The 23,615-nt window shown below is 43.9% G+C and overlaps 1 protein-coding gene across 5 annotated transcripts in view; it reads right to left on the reverse strand.

The window, feature by feature from the left end:
• Positions 1-619: 619 nt before the first annotated feature.
• The window catches only part of LOC115090178, a 100,287-nt gene continuing 77,291 nt past the window's right edge, over positions 620-23,615 (reverse strand). For 4 of the 5 annotated variants that reach the window (XM_029598948.1, XM_029598950.1, XM_029598952.1 and 1 more), the window contains 4 exons: positions 19,322-19,432; positions 5,218-5,324; positions 3,094-3,184; positions 620-2,039 (listed from right to left, as the gene is read on the reverse strand). In XM_029598948.1, coding sequence (XP_029454808.1) covers positions 1,923-2,039; positions 3,094-3,184; positions 5,218-5,324; positions 19,322-19,432 — 426 coding nt within the window. In that variant the 3' untranslated portion in view covers positions 620-1,922. The remainder of the gene's footprint in view (positions 2,040-3,093; positions 3,185-5,217; positions 5,325-19,321; positions 19,433-23,615) is intronic. The other variant, XM_029598949.1, reaches the window with a different exon arrangement.

A 23,615-nucleotide genomic window follows, 5' to 3' on the forward strand; every position in this document is an offset into this window, starting at 1 on the left:
TAGGGCTCATATGGGCACACAAGTGGCAACCCCATACGCTGTGCAATGCCTCCAGGCAGAGGACACACATCTCATGGGTGTCCATGATGGACATGATCCTCAGACACTGGGGGCATTGACAGAAACCAGACGAGGCCATGACGAACGAAAAGAAGGGGAAAAGCGAGAGACGATGATGGCAGGTGGTCAACGCTGGCAGACACTAAGGCACCATCATCACAGAGGGAATGGAAGTGAAATCTAAATGATAGTAATTTTACAAGAGACAGCAAACTATACAATAGATTTCATATCATAATGTAAATAATGTAAATATTTTAATCCCTTCCGTTCGTCTCTCTCATTCTAATTTCTCTTCCCAGTTTTAAGACCCTGTTGTAATGTAACTTTTGTTCTCCTTGCACTTGTTTTTCGTTTCTTGTTCTCACCCCTTGTTTTATGTAAACCGGCATGATGTGGTTTCTAATCATGAATGCCGGTATAGAAAAACGCTAAATAAATAAATAAATAAATAAATTAAACTTACCGAATCGCTGAAAAACCTGACTGAGGAGTCTAAGGGGAACCGAGAGGGATCCAGCATCGATGACCACACAAGAAAAAGACACTAATCAGTGAAAAAGTTTCAAAGGCAATTTCTTAAAAAAAAAAAGCCAAGAGCTCACTTAATTGTGAGGCGAAAGCTCTGCAGCAAGAAAAAGACTGAAGAGGGACCTCGTATGGACATGTGATTTAGGGAATGCTGGGTATGCTCAGTGTGCACAGTCAAAGTTCCATAAACTTTTACATATGATTTCCATGCTGGGCTGCTTGTCCTAGGAGTTTCCCAGGTACGGTAATCCACCTTGGATCTGGGATACCTGAATCTAGGACTTCCACACCCAAAGACTCCATGTCTGGACCATGTTGGTACAGCACCATAGTCTAACACTAGTCCCAGAAATGTGAGTTCATTTTACTCCACCTTTGATCCAGGAGTTAAATTTCCACATTAAGAAAGCAACAGCTAAACCTGAAGGGCTTTAACAAACCTCCCTGCATTGGAGATTAACAACTAATACCTTCATTAACATGGAATTTACATGGAGGAGTGCTAATTTGTGAGCACATATTTACTCCCATCTGTACACTAAATCCTTATTAAATTGTGTGTGAAGTTATGCATACAAAAAGGAGCAAACGTGCATTCAGCCTAGCATAGTTATTGCATTGGCCTCTAAGTGAAGAAAGGTAGGAAGTTGGCAGAAGGCATGGTTTTGCAGGAGTGCAGGAGAGGTGTACTCGTATAATGCACGACTTAATGTTGGTTTTCTTCTGATGTGTTGCAGAACATGACACAGCTGAGAAAGAAGAAATGTGTTATTTTCCCTAACCATCCTCCATCTATTACCTATCTTTTCATTTTTAAAGTCTGGTTCATTAGTTTTTCTTCTATCAAGTCAAACTCCTAAATTTCACTTAAGCTGTTATCCATATTAACAAATCCAACTCCCTTCTAATATTGTGGACTGAAGTTGTGTTAAGGATCTCAATCCATCCCCACACAGAAAGCATGTGTGAAAACCCTCTAAAGAACGAACTATGGGACTTTTCCCCCACAACTGCCAATTTTAACAACTAGCTAAAAGTTCCCCTCTGCTTTTTTTGCCAAGTTTTGGCCTGCATAATTTTTTTTTTGTGGATTCTTTTCCCTTCCAAAACTTGCAGGAAATGAAAACCTGGTGGACTGTGCAAGCGAATGAACATTAAGTCTCGTTGTGCTTTTTTGGGGTCTTTTGTTTAGAAACAATCAAAAACAAATCAGCATAGAGTAGATTTTCTGAGGAGTGCGAGGCTCGTGTTTCTCAAGGTCTGGTTTTGAGGGTTTGAGCATATAACATCAGGCCTATTCTGGTCCCACCAGTCTGTCAGATGGGCCGCAGCTATAGGACCTGGTACAAATGGATATGACTAAGAGATTCTTCATCTGTTTCCTTGCCTATGTACACGTTGTAGTCCAGCTGTACCTCTTTCACCCACTGGCTGAGATCTATACCAGTCTGAAACAAAATAGTAAGGCAAAGGTGTATTAATACAGCAAATGCCAACTTTTCAGCACGGTTACTAAATGGCTCCAGAACAGGCTAGTCCATGCTCAGTAGCAATTTGGTAACCCAAGATTTCAAATACTATAGAAACTATTTCCCAAAATTTCTCATCTCTGCAGAATACATTCAGAAAACATTTAAAGCAATTAATGCAAATACAATATTCAAATATTCAAAGACTCTTGGCATGCCATTGATATAGATTTCCAGTAGGTTACCAGTTAAAGGTGTTTTCCCACCAAAAAAGTATACAGATGTTAACAGTAATTGCAGCCAGCATAGGTAGCAGGGGGTGTGCACCAGACTATTGTGACCCTGAATTTCCCACCAAGTGTAAAGCAGTAACTGGATGCATTTAAGAACATAAGAACATAAGAAAATGCCATACTGGGTCAGACCAAGGGTCCATCAAGCCCAGCATCCTGTTTCCAACAGTGGCCAATCCAGGCCATAAGAACCTGGCAAGTACCCAAAAACTAAGTCTATTCCATGTTACCATTGCTAATGGCAGTGGCTATTCTCTAAGTGAACTTAATAGCAGGTAATGGACTTCTCTTCCAGGAACTCATCCAATCCTTTTTTAAACACAGCTATACTAACTGCACTAACCACATCCTCTGGCAACAAATTCCAGAGTTTAATTGTGCGTTGAGTAAAAAAGAACTTTCTCCGATTAGTTTTACATGTGCCCAATGCTAACTTCATGGAATGCCCCCTAGTCTTTCTACTATCCGAAAGAGTAAATAACCGATTCACATCTACCCGTTCTAGACCTCTCATGATTTTAAACATCTCTATCATATCCCCCCTCAGCCGTCTCTTCTCCAAGCTGAAAAGTCCTAACCTCTTTAGTCTTTCCTCATAGGGGAGCTGTTCCATCCCTCTTATCATTTTGGTAGCCCTTCTCTGTACCTTCACCATCGCAATTATATCTTTTTTGAGATGCGGCGAGCAGAATTGTACACAGTATTCAAGGTGCAGTCTCATTTGAGGGGAACACACTGACCTGTAGGCTGTGGAGGGACTCCTCCAGGCTCGGCACAGTCACCAGGAAGGTGCCTTTTTTCCGCACATTATTGCTGATGTATATCCAGGCCCTGAAATCCATTTCACAAAGTAACTTATTATTTGGAGTTGCAAGAATTTAGGCCAGTCAAAGATATTTAAGAATTGGTACGAGGTCTCATGGTATCAAGCAGGAGTTGAGTTTGCTTTCTGGCCAGAGTTCCTGCTCCCTGGTCTAGTTGGAAGTTTCCTGCATGACCCTTGCTGGCAAAGAGTATCACGAAGGGATCAACATCAAAGGCCATTTCCTTCCAGCTCTTTCCCAACTGAGGGCTTTCAAAGCTGTGGGAGGAGGAAGGAGGGGGGCAAAATGGGGGGAAAAAAAGCCTCTCCAAATATAACATTGCCAGTGGTATAGCAAAGAAAACAATCCTATCCCATAAACAATTAACTTAGATAATGAAGAGAAATAAAGGTACCCATACAAAAGACTGTAAAGTAGGATCCCCAAACTTTACAAGGGAAGAATCACATAGGACATTTCAAGTCACCAAATGGACTGGAGTGCACCCCCCTTCATCTTGGATTTTTAGTTCGCTGAGCAGGGAGTGGAGGGGGTGTCTTCCTCAGAGCTTGCTGCTGAGAGGTGGGGGGGGGGGGGAGCCATGTCTGTCCTTGCTTGTTGCAGCGGTTACTACCCCGAACCAATACTTCACTTTGAATACATATACAGCACAGCTCACTGCTTCAACAGCAGAGTGGGAATGAAGAAAAGAGGATTTATATTAAGACAACCAACAAGGACTAAATTGCACAAGCTGGGTAAACAAATAAGTGTGGGAGTAACTTGCTTATTGCGGCGGTTACTACCCCTAACCAATTAGGCTTGATGCTTCACTTTTATGCAGCTCCAGCACTGCTCTCTATATCAATGGCAGGGGTGGAAGGAAAATTAGAACCAAAAAGTTACCAATAAGGGCCTTGACCTCAGCGGTCAGAGTAACAGATAAGTATGAGAAAAATAACTGTGAAAGCTTGCTGGGCAGACTGGATGGGCCGAATGGTCTTCTTCTACCGTCATTTCTATGTTTCTATGATAACTTCAAATACTGGGAAAAGCCAGAGGCAGGGTTCCCAGGGTGGGAGCATAAGTGAATAATAATATTTCTAGATTTCTCAGAAAATATCAACTCTGTCACACCAGTACGAAAACCTGCCTCTCAGATGTAAGAGCACGTGTGGCACACTTCTCCGTTGACTCTGACTCCTACTCACTCCTTTCCCTCCTTCCTCTCACCTCAATCTCCCTCGTCTCCATTCCTTCCTTCTCACTCCACTTGCTCATCTCCCCTCAGCCCTCTTTCCCTTTCCACCCATCTCCCCTTTCATATTCTTTCCCTCTCACCTCCACACTTGCTCCCCTCACACTCACTCCCCCTTTTTTTCTCCCCTCCCTTCCCTCTCACACACCCTCCCTTGCTCCCCCTTTCCTCTCTTACTCCCTCCTCTCATTCCCTCAGCTCCTACTCTCCCCATGCCACCTCTTTTTGCTCTCACCCAGCTCCATCTTCAGTTGAAAGGGCTTGGCCAATCCTGGTTGTTATCCCTGATGCAATGTAGCCATCTGGTAAACCAAGATTTCAAATATCAAAAAAAGCTACTTCCCATTTAGCAGAGCAGGTCAGCCAGCTTATGTTCTGCTGTTGGGGTCTGTCCTCCCCATCAATGGCTCCATTCAGCAGCATGGGTCAGCTGGTTTCTGTTGTATTGATGAGGCCTGATCTCCCCATCAGCAGCTCCATTCAGTGGCACGGTCGACCGGCTCCTCTTCTGCTGGCAAGGTCTGGGAAACCCTGCCAGCTTTTCTGTTGTTGCTATCACCATGATCTATCATCTGCTTCTGCTGGTGGGGCCTGGGAAACTCTGCCATCCTTTCTGCTGCTGCCTTCACTGCACATGAAAGAAAATCCTTCCTCTACAAACAGGATTTCGCAACAGGAAGGCAAAGGATGGCAGGCAGAAAAAATGAGCTCTGAAGGCCATAGTTTGGGGACCGCTATCATGAAGAATGCAAAACTAAGCAACACATCAAGGGGGCAATTGAGCTTTCTGCTCCAAAACATACCTGGACTGCTCAGTTTCCTCCAGGAAATATTCAAAGACATTGTTCAGCACTATAACATCTGCAGCCTGTAGGAGAGATGCCTGGGTGCAGACATCTGCATGGATCACCTAGGGAGAAAGCAGTTTAAGCAAAATTAACAAGGAGGCAAATCTTTGACAATGAACAGCGTAGCAATATGCTTCCCAACCATTCATTTATTAGGTGATTAAAATCCATTTCTAACGTGAGACGGTTAGGTTGTAGCTTACTACAGCTGTTCATGTCACCAGTTAAGTTCACTGTCAATACACATTCATTTAGGAAGCTCCTTTACGCTGATAGTACTCCACTTTGGGTGTTTTAAATTAGAAAGATGGATAACAAAAATTTGGATTGACTGATTTGATTGCTTGTCAGACACTAGGCTGTCTGTCCTCCCTAGAGAGGTATCGATAGTGCCAATTCTTCAGATGAAGATAAAAAAAACCCTGGTACAGCTATAGGCCATGATGTAATGTAGCCATGGACTCACTGTACCAGGAGACAGAACACATACGTTAATGAAAAAATAAAGGAGATAATATACTGCTGTCTTATGCCACATACCCTGTCTTTACATCAAGAGAACTCACAAAAAGAGCATACAAAAAATGGAAGAGAAAAACTAATAATCAAGGAAAAACTGCAAAAAACAACTGAACACAATTTAATATCTTTAATAACCAAAATTAAGTATGTAAGTTATCAGGGCCAAGTTAAGCCAATGTGCACCATAGGTAATGGGGGGGGGGGGAGTTATTCTCCTCTTCCTTCCTGTTGGGGGGGGGGAGGGAAGGGTATGGTCCCTCCTTCCCTATGCTCACCTCACAGTTGTGACACTGGCTCCGATTGTAACAGAAATAAAATAGGAGAAAAAAATCAGTCCAGGGCCTTCCACAGCCCTTTTGCACTGACGGGACCTGCGGTGCTATGTTCCCTTCTCCTGCACGGGCTTCGGTTACCAAGGAAACCTGTGCGAGGGGCAGAGCACCACGGTCCCATCAGTGCAAAAAGGCTATGAAAGGCCACGCACTGATTTTTTCCTGTATTTATTTGCTGCTGTGTCTGAGCCAGCACTGCAAGAGAAATAGTGGCACAGTAACAGAGATCGATTTAGACTTAGGAAGCGGTAGCGACACTCCAGAGCCTATAAACATTTTGTGCCAGGGGCAGTTGCTATATTGCCTATGCCTAAGTCAGTGCTTGTAAGTGATAATATTTTAAAACAATTAAGGGCTGATGCAGAAAGAAAATAGAGGCCGAAAGAGGAGATTTGGAAAGAAGTGCTAGAAGAAATGTGCCAGAACAGCCAATTAGCACCAGAAGTGAGGTCTTGGAACAGTCAAGGGGCAGCAGAAGAAAGGTATCAAAAAAGTCAAGGAGCTCCATAAGAGAGGTGTCAAAACAGCTAGAACAGTAATGAAGGTAATGGGTGAGATACCAGTGACTGATAATGGTGCAACACCATGAGGAGTGAAGCAATTTAAGACCAGGGCTAGTGCTAACTTTTTTGCTGCCCTGTGCAAACAATTACTGTGCTGCCCTCTCCTCATTTATTTATTTATTTAAAATACTTATATACAGCACCCTGCAAAGTTCGAGGCGGTTTACAATGGAAACATACATAAAGATAAAAATAAATAAAACCAACAAAAGAATGTAACTTTCTAAAACAAAATTTTAAAATTATTTAAAAAAAGTAGACATTAAAATAAATGTTAAATTGCCATAAATAATAAAAGAACAAAACAAAGAAAGAGGAAATGTGGGAGAAGCAATGAGGAGGGAAACATAAAGTGATAGTGTTGAAACAGTGTAGAATGGGAGCGACATAGTTAATCTGGAAAGGCACATTTGAATAAATTCTTTTATTAACATTTACTTTTCGTTTTTCCAGTAACTAACATACAATAGGAAGCAGTCTCTGTTTCAGTTTCTCTCTCTCTAGCACATACTGTCTCACGCTCTCTGAGTCTCACTTTCTTTTTTTTGTAATGTAGTTTTTATTGAACATATATTAACTTAATGAGAATGTTCAAGTATATGCAGGAATATAACTCCACAATTGCCAGCGATACATTAATATAAACAGATTGATAAACAACCTAATAAACAACGATTAGTGTGATACACATAAGAAAGTCTATTTATTTATTTGTTTTTATATACCAACATTCGATCTGGCATATTACATCGGTTTACAGGACAACACATGAAATAATTATGACAACGGTGTCTAATTATTCTTTACATAGTAACAGTGTAACTTAGTTAACAATTTGGCAATTTCGTTTGATATACAAAGAACACATGAGTTGATGAGACAGGGATCTAAATGTCATCTTTTCCAGTAGTGGCAGGAGGCTGCTGTTAGAGAGTCACGACAGTGGTAGGAGGTGGACTGCCCCTCCATTGTATGTATGGATTCCACACCTGAGTGAATCGTGGTAGTATGTGATGTTTCTGGGCAGTAATCTGGTATAATGTACCATCGTGAGTAGTTTATTCACTTAGCTATCAAGGTTTGATGTGTGTTATCGTCTTTTAAGCACGTTAGTGTCTGATTTCTGGCTCGGGGAAGGCAGGAGCTCGTGATCATGCGGTCATCTTGCTCCATGGCGAGAGCACCCCCCCCCCCCCCCCTGCTGAGTCTCACTTTCATTCACTCTCACATTCTCTCTCTCAGTCTCTGCTCTGGGCTTCCCTTCCCCATTGAAAAAAAAATCAGCTCCTTTCCGTGATCCACACTTTAAATATTGACACTCCCCTGTTACACCCCCTCCTCCCCTAAACCCATCTTACCCTATATGCAGGTTCAAAGTGCAGGTTCAAAATGTTTAAATAGAACAGAAGCAATGCTTGTGGTGTTACGCAGCAGTGAGCCCACCCCCTGGACATTTCCTGAAAGTGGCAGGCCTGCAAGTGGTTCACTCATCTCCCGTGCCCAGCACCACTGACCTCCTGGTGCGGCCTTGTGCTGCTATCACAGCCTTGTCTGTTGATGCAGCCAGAGCACCAATTCGTCTGACACCGCCTCTGCTGTCTATGCGGTGGGGAAGCATCGCCAAGGCTGCTGTGGTCTTCCTGGCCTGTGGGCTCGCCAATATCCATCCTTGCTCCTGCATGCCAGTCTTTCCTTAGGCGCGCATACCTTAGCCTCAGATTTGAAGGGCCTGTGGCGGGAAATGCTGCAGTGGCCCCCCAATTATGTCATTTCCAGACAGCCCTATTAAAGTGCTCTTCAATCTTTGTTCTGGGCCTTCGCAAAGGTCTAACACTTTCAAGGTCTTCCATGTTGCTTGTTCCATGTTCTTGGTCTCTGACTGGTTTCTGGTTCCTGTCTTCAGCATCTTGTTCCTGAGTCCAAGTCATCAATCCTGCGTTCCATGTCTTGTTCCTGGTTCCTAGTCTTCGTCCTGTCCAGAGTCTCCAGATTCTTCATTTGCTGGTCCAAGTCTCCGGAAGTCCCTTGATTTTAAAGTCTTGATCCAAGTTTCTGAATTCTGGGGTCCCATCCCTGGTTCCGAGTTCCTGAGTCTGAATCCGAGTTCCTGTCCCGGTCTTTGGAGTTCTTGTTCCAGCTTCCAGTGCCTGCATTGCTATTGTCGTGGTCTGCAACCAGCTGGCGTGTTGTGCAGGGTGCACAGCAGTACAGGGCACTCCCAGAGTTTTGTCTTGTTCCAAGTGTTCAGAGTTTCGTCTTGTCCAAGCCTTCGTCACGTCTCGAGTCCTCTGCCTTCATCTGTCCCGATGACAAGCCGTTCCCAAGCAGCAAATCTGAAAGGGCTTTTAAGTGGCTAGAGGGCTATCCCAAAGACCAGTATTGCGTTACTGGTTCTCATTTCCTGTGCGTGCAGTTTCAGCGAGGCCTTCAAGTGTTCTGAGTTCAAGCCATGTTCCAAGACAAGAGTGTTCCAGTTCCAGTCAGCCCATATCTAGATGCGTTCCCCTGCAGCAGCGTGGACCGTGGCCAGCCCACAGATTGTGCAGGTTGCACAGGGGCTCACACTCTCGAATGTCCCATTCCACGCTCACAACATCTGGGTGCACAGAGAGATCAGAGCGCCAGGGAGTTAGGAATCTCTTGACCTGCATGTTTGTCTTTAATTTAAGCAGCTGGATTCTGCCAGAACATGGCTGTTAAGCTCTCATTATTCCAGTACAGCTCAGCCACCACGGTCCAGAATTCGATGATGTAGTGACACACGGTTTGAAAGCCCTATCAAAGGCGCAAAAGATTAGTTGCTACAGAAGAAGAGAGGCCTGGTTCCTCAAAAACCCCATGAAAATGCACAAAGAAATCATCCATTTTGTTTAGGATATAGTGATTTTGCTCCCATAATGGGGATGCCCAGGCCAATGCTTGTCTAGTGAGAAGGGAAATCATATAGGCCACTTTAGCCCAATCCAAAGAGAAGCTTGCAAATTGTAGTTTAAATATAATCTGGCATTAATTCAAGAACCTCCTCAGGCCTTAGGGTTCCCATCACAGTGTGGTGGTGGAAACAGATGGATACCCAAGGCTACAGGCGGAAGCTGTTGCTCTGGAGGAATATAAGCACTAACTGAAGGTTGAGCCATAGTGTTCTAAGATGGGAGTGAATCCAGATGTTGGCACAAAGTCTGCACCAAGTCCATGAGCTGCTGGACTTGTAGAACCAGTCCTTGCAGGAGCTGGAGCACTGGCTACTTAGCAGAGCTCAACGCCTTGCAATCTGTCACACTGAGTGGTAGTGAGCCCTTGGACCACTGTTAAGTTGACACAGCCTTAACAGGTGGTAGCTGACTCACCACGAGACTGGGTCTTCCACCTGACCAACCACCTCCCCTTGGGTTGAGCCCGCCAAGTTCTGGCGGCCAGCAGGACTTAGAAGCTGGACTGAGGTTGAGGCAGGCTGAAGATGAGACAGAGCTGAGGTCCAATCAAAAGTCAAGGTTCAATCCAAAGTCAAGGCTGGCTGAGAGTGAAGCACAGTCAAGTTCCAATCTGAAGTGAGGCACAGGGAGACAAGACAGGATCAAGACAACACAGAGTGAACTGAGTAGTAGACAAGACAAACACTCACAGGCAGAGTCCAAGTATGAAGCAGAGACAAGAGAACAAGTAGGAACAAAAAGAGAGCAGAAGCACAGGCAAGAGCTGGAATGCAGGTAGTCGGGAACATTGGAAGACAAGAACACTGGAACATTGAGCAATACACACTGCTGAGATGCAGGAGACCTGTTGCAAGGCGAGGAGGATCATGCGGCTGGAGTTTAAATCCCTCCCATAGGCTGATGTCATCATTCAGCACCCCAGGTGCAATTCATGCTATGGGGGGTTGAAATGTGAGTAGTGCGCTTGCTCGTGCACATGGAGGCCACTGCTATAGCCATAGCTGCAGTGAAAAAATCAGCATCTCTGAGGATGAGTATGGTGGACCATGGATTGGCAACCACAGCCTGCCAAACATGACATGCACTTTTTCATACACTATCTCTCTTGCACATGCTCTTATACACACATACATTCCCTCTCTCACACTCAGGTAGGCCTCTCTCTCTCTCTCTGTAATTTTCCACCACCGGGGGGGTTGGGTTTCTTCCTCTCTTTGAAGTCTTTGGCCACACTGGGCCTCTTCCTCTTGTTGTAGTCTTCAGTTGCGGGTATCCCACACCAAGCCTTTCTCTCTTCAGTCTTTAGCTGTGGGTGCCCCATGCCAAGCTTCTCTTTCTTCAGTCTTTGGCTACCAGTGGCTCCATGCTGGGCCTCTCCCTCTTTCCTGCTTTCCCTCTCTTCTACACCATCACTACAGCCCCCCCCCCCAGGTGTCCTATCCTATGCAATAGCACAGTTTGCATACCCCATGGCACCAGGCCTGTATAAGACAGGACAGGAAGTCCTCTTTCAGGTCCTGAAAGAGGACTCAAATCAGTATAATCGTTCATTACATAGACGACCTGTTAGAAGACTTGCTACCTGATTGACATTTGATAGACGTCATATCCGGAGGAAATGGTTATATACCCTGCATTCTCGCCATTTTGAATTAGCAGGTCGGAAAGCGGACCGCCAACGAATGATTGTATAAAAGACGCCATTTTGCTTGCCGATTTGGAAACAAATATTGAGGCTCTACATTCAAGGATTTAGAAGATTCGACCCCTGAAGCAGGACCTGGGTGGTCCGAGGTTTGGAGCTAAGTACTGCAATGATTTGCAGTGAGATTTTCTCGTTAGACAAAAGCTGTTTGTGGCTTTGTTTGAATTTTTTACATTTATTTCCCATGGCAATATTTTTTGAAAAAGACTCTAAGAAATATTAAATAAAGCAATGTGACTCCTCCTTTGTTGGGTCTGACTGTTATGCAGATCCAGTTGGCAGTGGTCCTACATATTCTTTTATAATAGAAATTTCATTTATTTATGTGGCGTATGAAAATCAACAAATTGACCTGGAAACCTTGTTAGATTGTTTGTATTTATACTCCCAGTTTCTGGAAAATTGGGCTTGTTTGTTGTGATTTGTATCGGTAGATATTCAAATGCCATTTAGATGGATAACTGAGAAGTTAGGTTAACTGGTTAACACTGGCCGTGCTGCAGGCAGGGCTAAAGTTAGCCGGATATACCTATCTGGCTAACTTTTAAGATAGTTAGGTATATTCAGTGGCACGACTGCACCACTGAATATCCCAGTTAAGTTAGTTGGATAGGTCTATCCAGCTAACTTATCTAGCCACTCAGCGGTTGAATATGGACCCCTATGTAAACACTATAACATCATGATACAAGAAAAGCACTGCGATTATGATCCTGAATGAAGTAGTTGTGATTACCTGGGACATTCCTATTCTAACCAATAAAAAGCTTGATGGAGGATGGCCAATGTGATGCCAGTTTTTAAAATGGGTTCCAGAGGTGATCTGAGGAAATATTGACTGGTGAGCCTGATATTGGTTCCAGGGAAAATTATAGAAGCTATTCTTAAAAAGAAAATTACTGAGCACATAGACAGACATGGTTTAATGGGAGAGAGTCAACCAGGTTTTTGCAAAGGGAAGTCTTGCCCTATCAATTTATTAGATTTTTTCACGGGTGTACATAACATGTAGATAAAGGTGAGACGGTCGATATAATGTATTTGGATTTTCAGAAGGCATTTTACAAAGTCCCTCATGAGAGACTCCTCAGGAAATTGGGAGGTCATAGGATCAGAAGAAGTGTCTGATAATGGATTGGTAAATGGATAAAAGACAGGAAACAGAGGGTAGGACTAAATGGTCAGTTTTTCAAATAGTGAAAAGTTGTTAATAAGTACCCCAAGGGTCTTTATTGGGACCTGTGCTATTTAGCATTTTTATAAATGATCTCTAGAAAGGTGACCAAATTTGCAGATGGCACAAAATTGTTTAGAGTCATTAAAATGGCAGATTGCGAAGAACTGCAGAAGGTCATTGTGAGACTAGGAGTCTGGGCTTCTAAAGGGCCAATGAAATTTAGTGTGGACAAGTGCAAAGTAATGCACATAGGAAAAAAATAATCTCAACTACAGGTACACAATTCTGGGTTCCGTGTTAGGAGTCACCCAGGAAAAAGAAATCTGAATCATTCTGGACAATACCTTAAAATGTTTGGCTTAGTGTGCAATGGCAGTCAAAAAAGCAAATAGAATATTAAGAATTATTTGGAAAAGCATAGATAACAAGACTGAGATTATCATAATGTTTTTGTATAGATCCATGGGGAGACTCCACCTTGAATACTGTGTGCAATTCTGTTGCCCCCATCTCAAAAAAAGACATAATAGACATAGAAAAGATACAGAGAAGGGCAACAAAAATGATAAAAGGGATAGAAAAGCTTTCTTATGGATAAAGGCTAAATAGATTAGGGCTCTTTAACTTGGAAAACAGAAGACTGAGAGGGAATACGATTGAAATTTGTAAAACATGAGTGGGATGGAAAGGGTAAATAAGGAACAGTTATTTGCTCTTTCAAACAACACTAGAACTAGGAGCACTCCATGAAACTAGCAACCAGTAGATTGAAAACAAAATTAAGGAAGCATTTTTTCAGTCAACGCTGAATCAAGCTATGAAATCTGTGGCCAGAAGACATGATCAAGGCAACTAATATAGTGGGGTTCAAAAGAGGATTGGACAAGTTCCTGAAGAAAAAGTCCATAAACAGTTATTAGCTAGGTAAATGTGGGAAAGCCAATGCTTATGCCCTGGGAGAGAGATACAAGAAACAGATGGAACTATTGGGTATCTGCCGAGAACTTGTGACTTGGATTGGCTACTGTCAGAGATAGAATGTTGGGCTGACCAGCATGACGTCTTATGTTCTTATGAAAACTGGATATTGTAATACAGGAGACAAGCACAAAAATGACATTATTCATAGAAGTGCCAGGATCAAGTAACTATTCTGTGGATTGTATGGAGAAAGAGAAGATCCTCAAGTATCAAAAGACGAAATCAGAGATCAAGAAGATGTGGCAAAAAGTAAAGTGTCAATTTTTTGGGCTCCAAAGGACTGATTAAAAAGAACTTTCAAGTACACCTTATCATCTATTCATATTCAGGTCAACTCCAAGTGCATCTTGTTATCTATTCATGTTCAGGTCAACTCCAAGTGCACCTTGTTGCCTATTCATATTTAGATTGATTCTAAAAGAGTTGCTCGCACAAAAATGCCCACATACACATGTATGTGGGCCACATGAGAGCAACACAGGTTTTAAAAAGCAGCAAAATACGCGCATCTGTACCTGTGCACGCAAAAAGAGTAAGGGAGCAGAAAAGGGGTGGGGAATGGGCATTCCAGAGCGGTGACAAGATTTACACGTGTAACTTCGAATTTTAAAACAGAAAACCATAGCGAGCATATGCTAGATAGGTGTAACTTTACTGCTGCTCCCGATGAGGAACAAATCTGTAGAGCTCGTGTTTTAGGGCTTATAGAACAGGGTAAGGGGTCTGGATCAACTGTGGTGTGTGTTGGATGAAGAACTAGAAAGGTCTGAAAGACCTTGCTATTAACTGGACAAACTGGTGGACTAATTGCAAAACTGGAAATGTGCCTCGTGCAAATATGTTTTGAAATTCGCTGACATACACGTGTAAGAGCCTACAAGGTCCTATGGAAGACATGCGCAATAGCTGTGCTCGAGTAAGCTCTTAAAACTAGGAGCATACTTACGTGCGGTTGGTGCATTTTAAAACATGCGTGCACAATTAAAAATTCCAGCATATCCTTGCTCACGCTCCAATACATGTGTGTATGGTCGTGTGTGCTTGTTTTAAAATCAACCTCATTGTATCCTATGAACTCCAGAAGGAGACTTTCTTTGGTACAATACAAGTATTAAGAAAGGCATCAGCAGTAAATTTGAGAGATTGCAATCATATCCAGCATACCCTGGCTTACAAATGATGTTCATGCCTGTCAAGGTATGTGCAAAACTGATCTATTTGGAGATATTAGCCCCATGAGAGAACAAGACACCCCCTTTGTAAAAGAGCTAACTAGTGCTTAACTGGTAAACTGAGCAGACAGGCTACAGCTGGCACAGAACAAGGTCTCATTGTTATAATGTGGTTTTTATTCTCAGAGACACACTATTTATATTTGGTTAGTAACTGTTCCTATATGGAAGTATAGTTCTAAATAGCTTTAAGAGAATACAATCGTTTACCTCTATATTCTGGAGGCAATCCACATCAGGACTTTGCAGGGTATGAGTCCTAAATTGGGGGAGCACCAAATATGTACACAAGCTGACATGACTAGTCACAGTAAGGAACCCTAAATGGCTGTTAAAAACTTGATTTGATTTGTTTCTCCTAAGTATCATGATCTGATAGATAAAAAAGAGGTGAAGACTGTTTCCTCTAAGAACATGCAGGCCTGTCAACACCTGTGTAACTGCTGGGTGCCCTCCAGTCATCTTGCAATTTGAACCATACAGGACCCTGTAGTCTGGCACAAGCTTCCAGTTCCCTGTGATTCAAACAACTAGATCGCTGGAACACACCCAGCTGATTACATAAGTGTCAGCTCCAGCATAAGAAACAGAGATGTGTATGGGGGCAGAATACAGAACAAGTAAAGCACAGACAGACGTTGCCCTGTGACTCCTCAGGATTTTATGATGATTTTATGATGATTCATGAAACCTATCTGGTTCTCAAAGGAGGTGGCTGACAAAATAAAGGCTAAAAGAACAGCGTTCAAGAAATATAAAAGATCCCAAAAGGAGGAACACAAAGAAGAATATCTGGTAGAACTGAGGGAGACGAAGAAATTAATCAAGATGGCAAAAAGTCAAGCGGAAGAGAGGATTGCCAAAGAGGTAAAGAGTGGTAACAAAACATTTTTCAGATACATCAGTGAAAAGAGAAAAGTTCAAAGTGGTATAGTGAAATTGAAAGGTGGAAAGGATCAATGTGTGGAGAGAGACGAAGAAATGGCAGAAATATTAAATGAATACTTCAGTTCTGTGTTCACTAAAGAGGACCCTGGAGAAGGACCGACACTAGTTAACAAGAAACTGGAGGGGAATGGAGTAGATGTAACTCCATTCACAGTAGAAAATGTATGGAAAGAGCTGGTGAAACTGAAAGTGGACAAAGCCATGGGGCCTGATGAAGTTCATCCCAGAATACTGAGGGAGCTCAGAGATGTGCTGGCAGGTCCGCTGTGTGACCTATTCAATAGATCCCTAGAAACGGGAGTGGTGCCGAATGATTGGAGGAGAGCGGTGGTGGTCCCGCTTCACAAGAGTGGGAACAGAGAAGAGGCTGGTAACTACAGACCGGTTAGCCTCACTTCGGTGGTGGGAAAAGTAATGGAGTCACTGTTGAAAGAGAGAATAGTGAACTATCTACAGTCGGGAGAATTGCTGGACCAGAGGCAGCATGGATTCACCATTGGAAGATCCTGTCAGACAAATCTGATTGACTTTTTTGACTGGGTAACCAAGGAATTGGATCAAGGAAGAGCACTCGATGTCATCTACTTGGATTTCAGCAAAGCTTTTGACACTGTCCCGCACAGGAGACTGGTGAATAAAATGAAAAGCTTAGGAGTGAGTGCCGAGGTGGTGGCCTGGATTGCAAACTGGTTGACGGACAGAAGACAATGTGTGATGGTAAATGGAACTCTCTCTGAAGAGAGAGTGGTTTTAAGCGGTGTACCGCAGGGATCGGTGTTGGGACCGGTCCTTTTCAATATCTTTGTGAGCGACATTGCGGAAGGGATAGAAGGTAAGGTATGTCTTTTTGCGGATGACACTAAGATCTGCAACAGAGTGGACTCGCCGGAAGGAGTGGAGAGAATGAGACGGGATTTAAGGAAGATGGAAGAGTGGTCGAAGACATGGCAGCTGACATTCAATGCCAAGAAGTGCAAAGTCATGCATATGGGGAATGGAAATCCGAATGAACTGTATTCGATGGGGGGAGAAAGGCTGATGTGCATGGAGCAGGAGAGAGACCTTGGGGTGATGGTGTCTAATGATCTGAAGTCGGCGAAACAATGTGACAAGGCGATAGCTAAAGCCAGAAGAATGCTGGGCTGCATAGAGAGAGGAATATCGAGTAAGAAAAGGGAAGTGATTATCCCCTTGTACAGGTCCTTGGTGAGACCTCACCTGGAGTATTGTGTTCAGTTCTGGAGACCGTATCTCCGAAGAGACAGAGACAAGATGGAGGCGGTCCAGAGAAGGGTGACCAAAAAGGTGGAAGGTCTTCATCAAATGACTTATGAGGAGAGATTGAAGAATCTAAATATGTACACCCTGGAGGAAAGGAGGAGCAGAGGTGATATGATACAGACTTTCAGATACTTGAAAGGTTTTAATGATCCAAAGACAACGACAAACCTTTTCCATAGGAAAAAAATCAGCAGAACCAGGGGTCACGATTTGAAGCTCCAGGGAGGAAGATTCAGAACCAATGTCAGGAAGTATTTCTTCACGGAGAGGGTGGTGGATGCCTGGAATGCCCTTCCAGAGGAAGTGGTGAAGACCAGAACTGTGAAGGACTTCAAAGGGGCGTGGGATAAACACTGTGGATCCATAAAATCAAGAGGCCGTCAATAAAGAGTGGGTGGCTAGCCAGAATGACGGCTACTGCCTGGAGACAATACCCTTATTCAATAAACATACACATGGTTACTGTGACTCCAACATCGCTCTAAGCTACAACAGCAAGAGGAAATGTGGAAAAAAGGATTTGCACTCACAAAGTGGGGAGTAGCTGGCTTGTTACGGCGGTTACTACCCCAAACCAAATAAGCCTGATACTTCACTTTCAATGCATATCCAGCATAGCTCTCTGCTTCAACGGCAGGGGAGAAGAAAAACTGATACTTCACGCATATCCAGCATAGCTCTCTGCTTCAACGGCAGGGGAGAAGAAAAACTGATACTTCACGCATATCCAGCATAGCTCTCTGCTTCAACGGCAGGGGAGAAGAAAAACTGATACTTCACGCATATCCAGCATAGCTCTCTGCTTCAACAGCAGGGGAGAAGAAAAAAGGATTCGCACTCACAAAGCGGGGAGTAGCTGGCTTGTTACGGCGGTTACTACCCCAAACCAAATAAGCCTGATACTTCACTTTCAATGCATATCCTGCTTCAACGGCAGGGGAGAAGAAAAACTGATACTTCACGCATATCCAGCATAGCTCTCTGCTTCAACGGCAGGGGAGAAGAAAAACTGATACTACAAGCATATCCAGCATAGCTCCCTGCTTCAACAGCAGGGGAGAAGAAAAACAACCAATAAGGGCTGAACAACACAGTCTGGGTAAAACAAATAAGCATGGGTGTAGCTTGCTTATTGCGGCGGTTACTTCCCCTACTACCCATAACTAATCAAGCTTGATATTTCACTTGGTTGCAGCTCCATCACTGCTCTCTACATTAATGGTGGGGGTGGAAGGGAAATAGAACCAAAGAGCTAAGAGAAACAGATAAGTATGAGAAAAAAATGTGAAGCTTGCTGGGCAGACTGGATGGGCCGTTTGGTCTTCTTCTGCCGTCATTTCTATGTTTCTATGTTTCTATAGTTTACAGTGGGCTAATTCTTAAACTCAGCAGAGGAGATAGGAGTCACAGATTAAGTCTGTGGATTGTAATTGCCACTGGTTTTCAGAAGGGGGCAGTGAGAACCCATTTAAAAGCAAATATACATGCATTTGGAGAACAACATACCTTTATACCAATATAGGGTCCAATGTAATAAGATGCACTGGGCTGTACACACAGTTTTACCTGCAAATGTGTGCACATTTTTTCAGTGCAGATTTTACTTTAGATGCAGCAAGTTAAGTTAGCGCTTCTCCATTTAAATCAAATGTTAATGAAGGCATTAGCTATTACTCCCCAATGCTGAGAAGTGTGTTGTCTTAATGCATATTTTCTTATCACAGTAAATTTAACTTCTAGTCAGAGCTGGAGTAAAGTTATTCAGGCTAATGTTAATATTGGTGGTCTCAGTTCAGTTCCACCTAAACAGGTTTCCACAATACAAAGAAAACTCTGCATAATTTATCACTGTCTCAGAGAGGTCAAAGGTTGCCCAGGCATGACGACTGAATGACCCTCTCTTCTTTAGAGATGGTCTCTCCAGAGCGGGGTAGTGGGGTTGTAGCTTCCACTGTCACTCTACCTGTTGCATGTATAAATGGCAGAGCCAACGTAAGTCTATTTGGCACCCTAAGCAAATCTTCAGTCATACACCACTCTCTCCCGACTTACCTATTGGTGGCAGCTCCAGCACAGCACTCTCTCCTGCCGGTGGCAGTGGTTCCAGTACAGCACTCCCTTCTTTGGTACTGGCTCTGGCAGAACACCCCTCTAAGCCTTGTGTGGATGGAATTTTCCTGCCCCCAAAATTTTGGTGGTCTAAGCAACTTCCTAATGGAAGCACCTGCCCTAATCAATGGAGCACTCTGGTTTCTAGAGCTGATCTTGGTCATCTTTCAGAAGCACTAAATTCACTAGGAAAATATATACACAGTTTTTGGGGGGCAACAAATGTTAAACAAAAATCCTGCATATAAAATACTCAGTGTGAAATTAAAGTAATACCTGAATTCTATCAGCAAAGTGATACTTCCTGAGGATCATTTCCTGGAGTCTGCAGAATTCTGCATTTATTTCCACTCCTTGGAGCTGGGCTGCTGAGCTGTAGAGATAACCCTAGGACAGGCAAGAGATTAAACCTCAGCACTGACACAAAATGAAGTTGTTTAATATAAAATATTGCTGTATGAAATGTAAGGATCAGGTACCTGATTAAAACATGCTTGCAATTAATCAACTCTGGCACACATGTACCTGAAGGAACTTGTTGGGCCTAGCAGTATCTTCTGCTCCTTTGGGTTTCCAGTTCAATCAGAAGTAGCCTACTGGATTACAGAGCCATGAGGCTTCATGGGCAACTACCCAGAGCTTTTTATCCAATTTTTATACCCCCACCCCTCCCTCCCTCCCAACACAGCCCAGACACCCCAGCGAGTCCTTGGCCAGGAGCCACAAACTGCAACTTCCTCCAGAACCTGGCTAACATGGCCCCCAAGTGTCACCAGTGAATGATGACTTGGAATCCCTTTTCTACTCGCCCGCACCCCCCCCCCCCCCTCCCTCCCCCATGGGCTGTGAGTACTGCTTCTGCAGCATCCCTAACCCCTGTTAGCTTGGCTAGCAGAACAGGACCTGGGAATCAAAGAAAGGTAATACACATGGCTGTGTGCATAACTTGCCACTGAAACACCAGTTCAGCCCTATCTCTGAACGATTGACAAGCAAGTACGTACATCCTACCATCACATTGAATTTTAATCATTCTGTGACATTTTAAGATTGTTCACACTCATTTTGTGGGCTTCCTGAAGAAGTGAAGAGTTCAGGTTTGTTAGTGAGTGTCATACTTCAGACCTTTTGAGTTACAATCATCCTGAGATTGCTGTTATGTGTATGTGTGTGTGTGGGTGTGTGTGGGAAGGGGGGGGGGGGGCCAGGGGATAATAAAAAGAAGAAGGAATAACGAGTATCAGAGAAACTAAAAAAGGTAACGACCTATTCTAGTCTGCCCATCCACACAATTGCTCAGCTCTACAATCTCTACCACTCCCACAAAGATCCTCTTTGTTTATCTCATGTTTTCTTATAGAAACATAGAAATGACGGCAGAAGAAGACCAAACTGCCCATCCAGTCTGCCCAGCAAGTTTCACATTTTTTTTTCTCATACTTTTCAGTTACTCTTGGCTCTTAGTAACCTTTTGGTTCTATTTCCCTTCCACCCCCACCATTAATGTAGAGAGCAGTGTTGGAACTGCATCTAAGTGAAATATCTAGCTTAATTAGTTAGGGGTAGTAACCGCCACAATAAGCAAGCTACACCCATGCTTATTTGTTTACCTAGATTATGTAATTCAGTCCTTGTTGGTTGTTGTCTGTATATAGATCCACTTTTCTTCATTCCCCCTGCCGTTGAAGCAGAGAGCTATGCTGGATATGCATTGAAAGTGAAGTATCAGGCTTATTTGGTTTGGGGTAGTAACAACCGTTACAAGCAAGCTACTCCCCGCTTTTTTGTGAATGCAAATCCTTTTTTCCACATTTCCTCTTGCGTTTGAAGCTTAGAGCAATGTTGGAGTCGCATTAATCGTGTGTATGTTTATTGAATAAGGGTATTATCTCCAGGTAGTAGCAGTCATTCCCACGAGCCACCCACTCTTCATTCACGTCCTCTAGACTTTATGGATCCACAGTGTTTATCCCACGCCCCTTTGAAGTCCTTCACAGTTCTGGTCTTCACCACTTCCTCCGGAAGGGCATTCCAGGCATCCACCACCCTCTCCGTGAAGAAATACTTCCTGACACTGGTTCTGAGTCTTCCTCCCTGGAGCTTCAAATCGTGACCCCTGGTTCTGTTGATTTGTTTTCCCGACGGAAAAGGTTTGTCGTTGTCTTTGGATCATTAAAACCTTTCAAGTATCTGAAAGTTTGTATCATATCACCTCTGCTCCTGCTTTCCTCCAGGGTGTACATATTTAGATTCTTCAATCTCTCCTCATAAGTCATTCGATGAAGACCCTCCACCTTTCTGGTCGCCCTTCTCTGGACCGCCTCCATCTTGTCTCTGTCTCTTTGGAGACACGGTCTCCAGAGCTGAACAGAGTACTCCAGATAAGGCCTCACCAAGGACCTGTACAATGGGATAATCACTTCCCTTTTCTTACTCGATATTCCTCTCTCTATGCAGCCCAGCATCCTTCTGGCTTTAGCTATCGCCTTGTCACATTGTTTCGCCAACTTCAGATCATTAGACACTAGCACCCCAAGGTCTCTCTCCTGCTCCGTGCACATCAGCCTTTCTCCCCCCATCAAATACAATTCATTCGGATTTCCACTCCCCATATGCATGACTCTGCACTTCTTGGCATTGAATCTCAGCTGCCATATCTTCGACCACTCTTCCAGCTTCCTTAAATCCTGTCTCATTCTCTTCACTCCTTTCGGCTTGTCCACTCTGTTGCAGATCTTAGTGTCATCCGCAAAAAGACAAACCTTACCTTCTATCTCGTTCGCAATGTCGATCACAAAGATATTGAACAGGACCGGTCCCAACACCGATCCTTGCGGTACACCGCTTAAAACCGCTCTCTCTTCAGAGAGAGTTCCATTTACCATCACACATTGTCTTCTGTCCATCAACCAGTTTGCAATCCAGGCCGCCACCTTGGCATTCACTCCTAAGCTTCTCATTTTATTCACCAGTCTCCTGTGCGGAACCGTATCAAAAGCTTTGCTGAAATCCAAGTAGATGACACAGAGTGCTCTTCCTTGATTCAATTCCTTGGTTACCCAGTCAAAAAAGTCAATCTTGAATTCAGATAAAACAGAGTTGCTTACCTGTAACAGGTGTTCTCACAAGACAGCAGGATGTTAGTCCTCACATATGAGTGACATCGTCAGGATGGAGCCCAATCACGGAACACTTTTGTCAAAGTTTCTAGAACTTTGACTGGCACCTACTGGGCATGCCCAGCAATGCACTGACCCTGCATCCAGCAGGGGCCCCCTTCAGTCTTATCTTATAGTAAAAAGTACGTGCGAAAAAAAAAAAAAAAGAAAATGTAAACGAACCCAACTCCGCGGGGTGGCGGGCGGGTTTCATGAGGACTAACATCCTGCTGTCCTGTGAGAACACCTGTTACAGGTAAGCAACTCTGCTTTCTCACAGGACAAGCAGGATGATAGTCCTAACATATGGGTGAGTACCGAGCTGAGGATGCCCGAGCAATGCATCCAAAGACGTGCAACAGGCACAACAACAGGGGTGGAAATTTGGTTAGGAGGGCATCCTGAACCCTGAATGGATTGGTGGAAGGATGTTGGGAAGTTAAACTGAAAACAAGTTGCGTAGAACAGACTGGCCAAAGATGGAATCTTGCCTGCCAGCTTTATCTAAACAATAATGGGCTGCAGCCTTACAAATATCAGCAAATTGGGATGTGAATTGGTACGGGACTCATTTCCGGTATCGGGTTCGGGTAAAAACCGTGGGAAATCTTCGTTCCCACGGTTCTTAGTGTTTTTGTCGGCTGTCTCGTGCCGAAAAAAAAACAAACACCCCGACCCTTTAAATTTAATTATTTCGAATCCCCCACCCTCCCAACCCCCCCCCAACTTTTTAAAGTACCTGGTGGTCCCAGCAGAGGTCCCGGAGCAATCTCCCGCTATTGGGCAGTCGGCTGCCAGTAAACAAAATAGTGCCGAAGGCCCTTTGCCCTTACCATGTGATGGGGCTATCAGTGCCATTGGCTGGTCCGCCACATGGTAGGAGCAATTGACGGCTGGCGCCATCTTTAAAAATGGCACGGGCCATCCATTGCTCCTACCATGTGATAGGGGCCGGCCAATGGCATCGATAGCCACTGTCACATGGTAAGGGCAAAGGGCCATCGGCCCCATTTTGATTAGTGGCAGCCGAAGGCCCGAGAGCGGGAGATCGCTCCCGGGACCACCACTGGACCACCAGGTACTTTAAAAAAGTTTTGGGGGGGGGGGGGGGGTCGGGAGGGTGGGGGATTCGAAATAATTAAATTTAAAGGGTCGGGTGGGTTTGGGGGTTGTTTTTGAGTGCCCTTTCTTCCCACCCACCCCAAAACGATAAGAGAACCCCACGAAATTAATCGTGGGGTTTTCCTATTGCTATAGGGGACCCCCCTGATATTTGACGAGTTTGAAAATATCATATGATATTTTCAATCGTCAGATAAACGATTCACATCCCTATCAGCAAGTGGCACAGAACGTGGGTGTACTACTGATGTAGCCATGGCCCTGACAGAGTGTGCTTTTACATGGTCTTG

Source organism: Rhinatrema bivittatum, chromosome 4 (assembly GCF_901001135.1).
Source record: "Rhinatrema bivittatum chromosome 4, aRhiBiv1.1, whole genome shotgun sequence".
NCBI lineage: Eukaryota > Metazoa > Chordata > Amphibia > Gymnophiona > Rhinatrematidae > Rhinatrema > Rhinatrema bivittatum.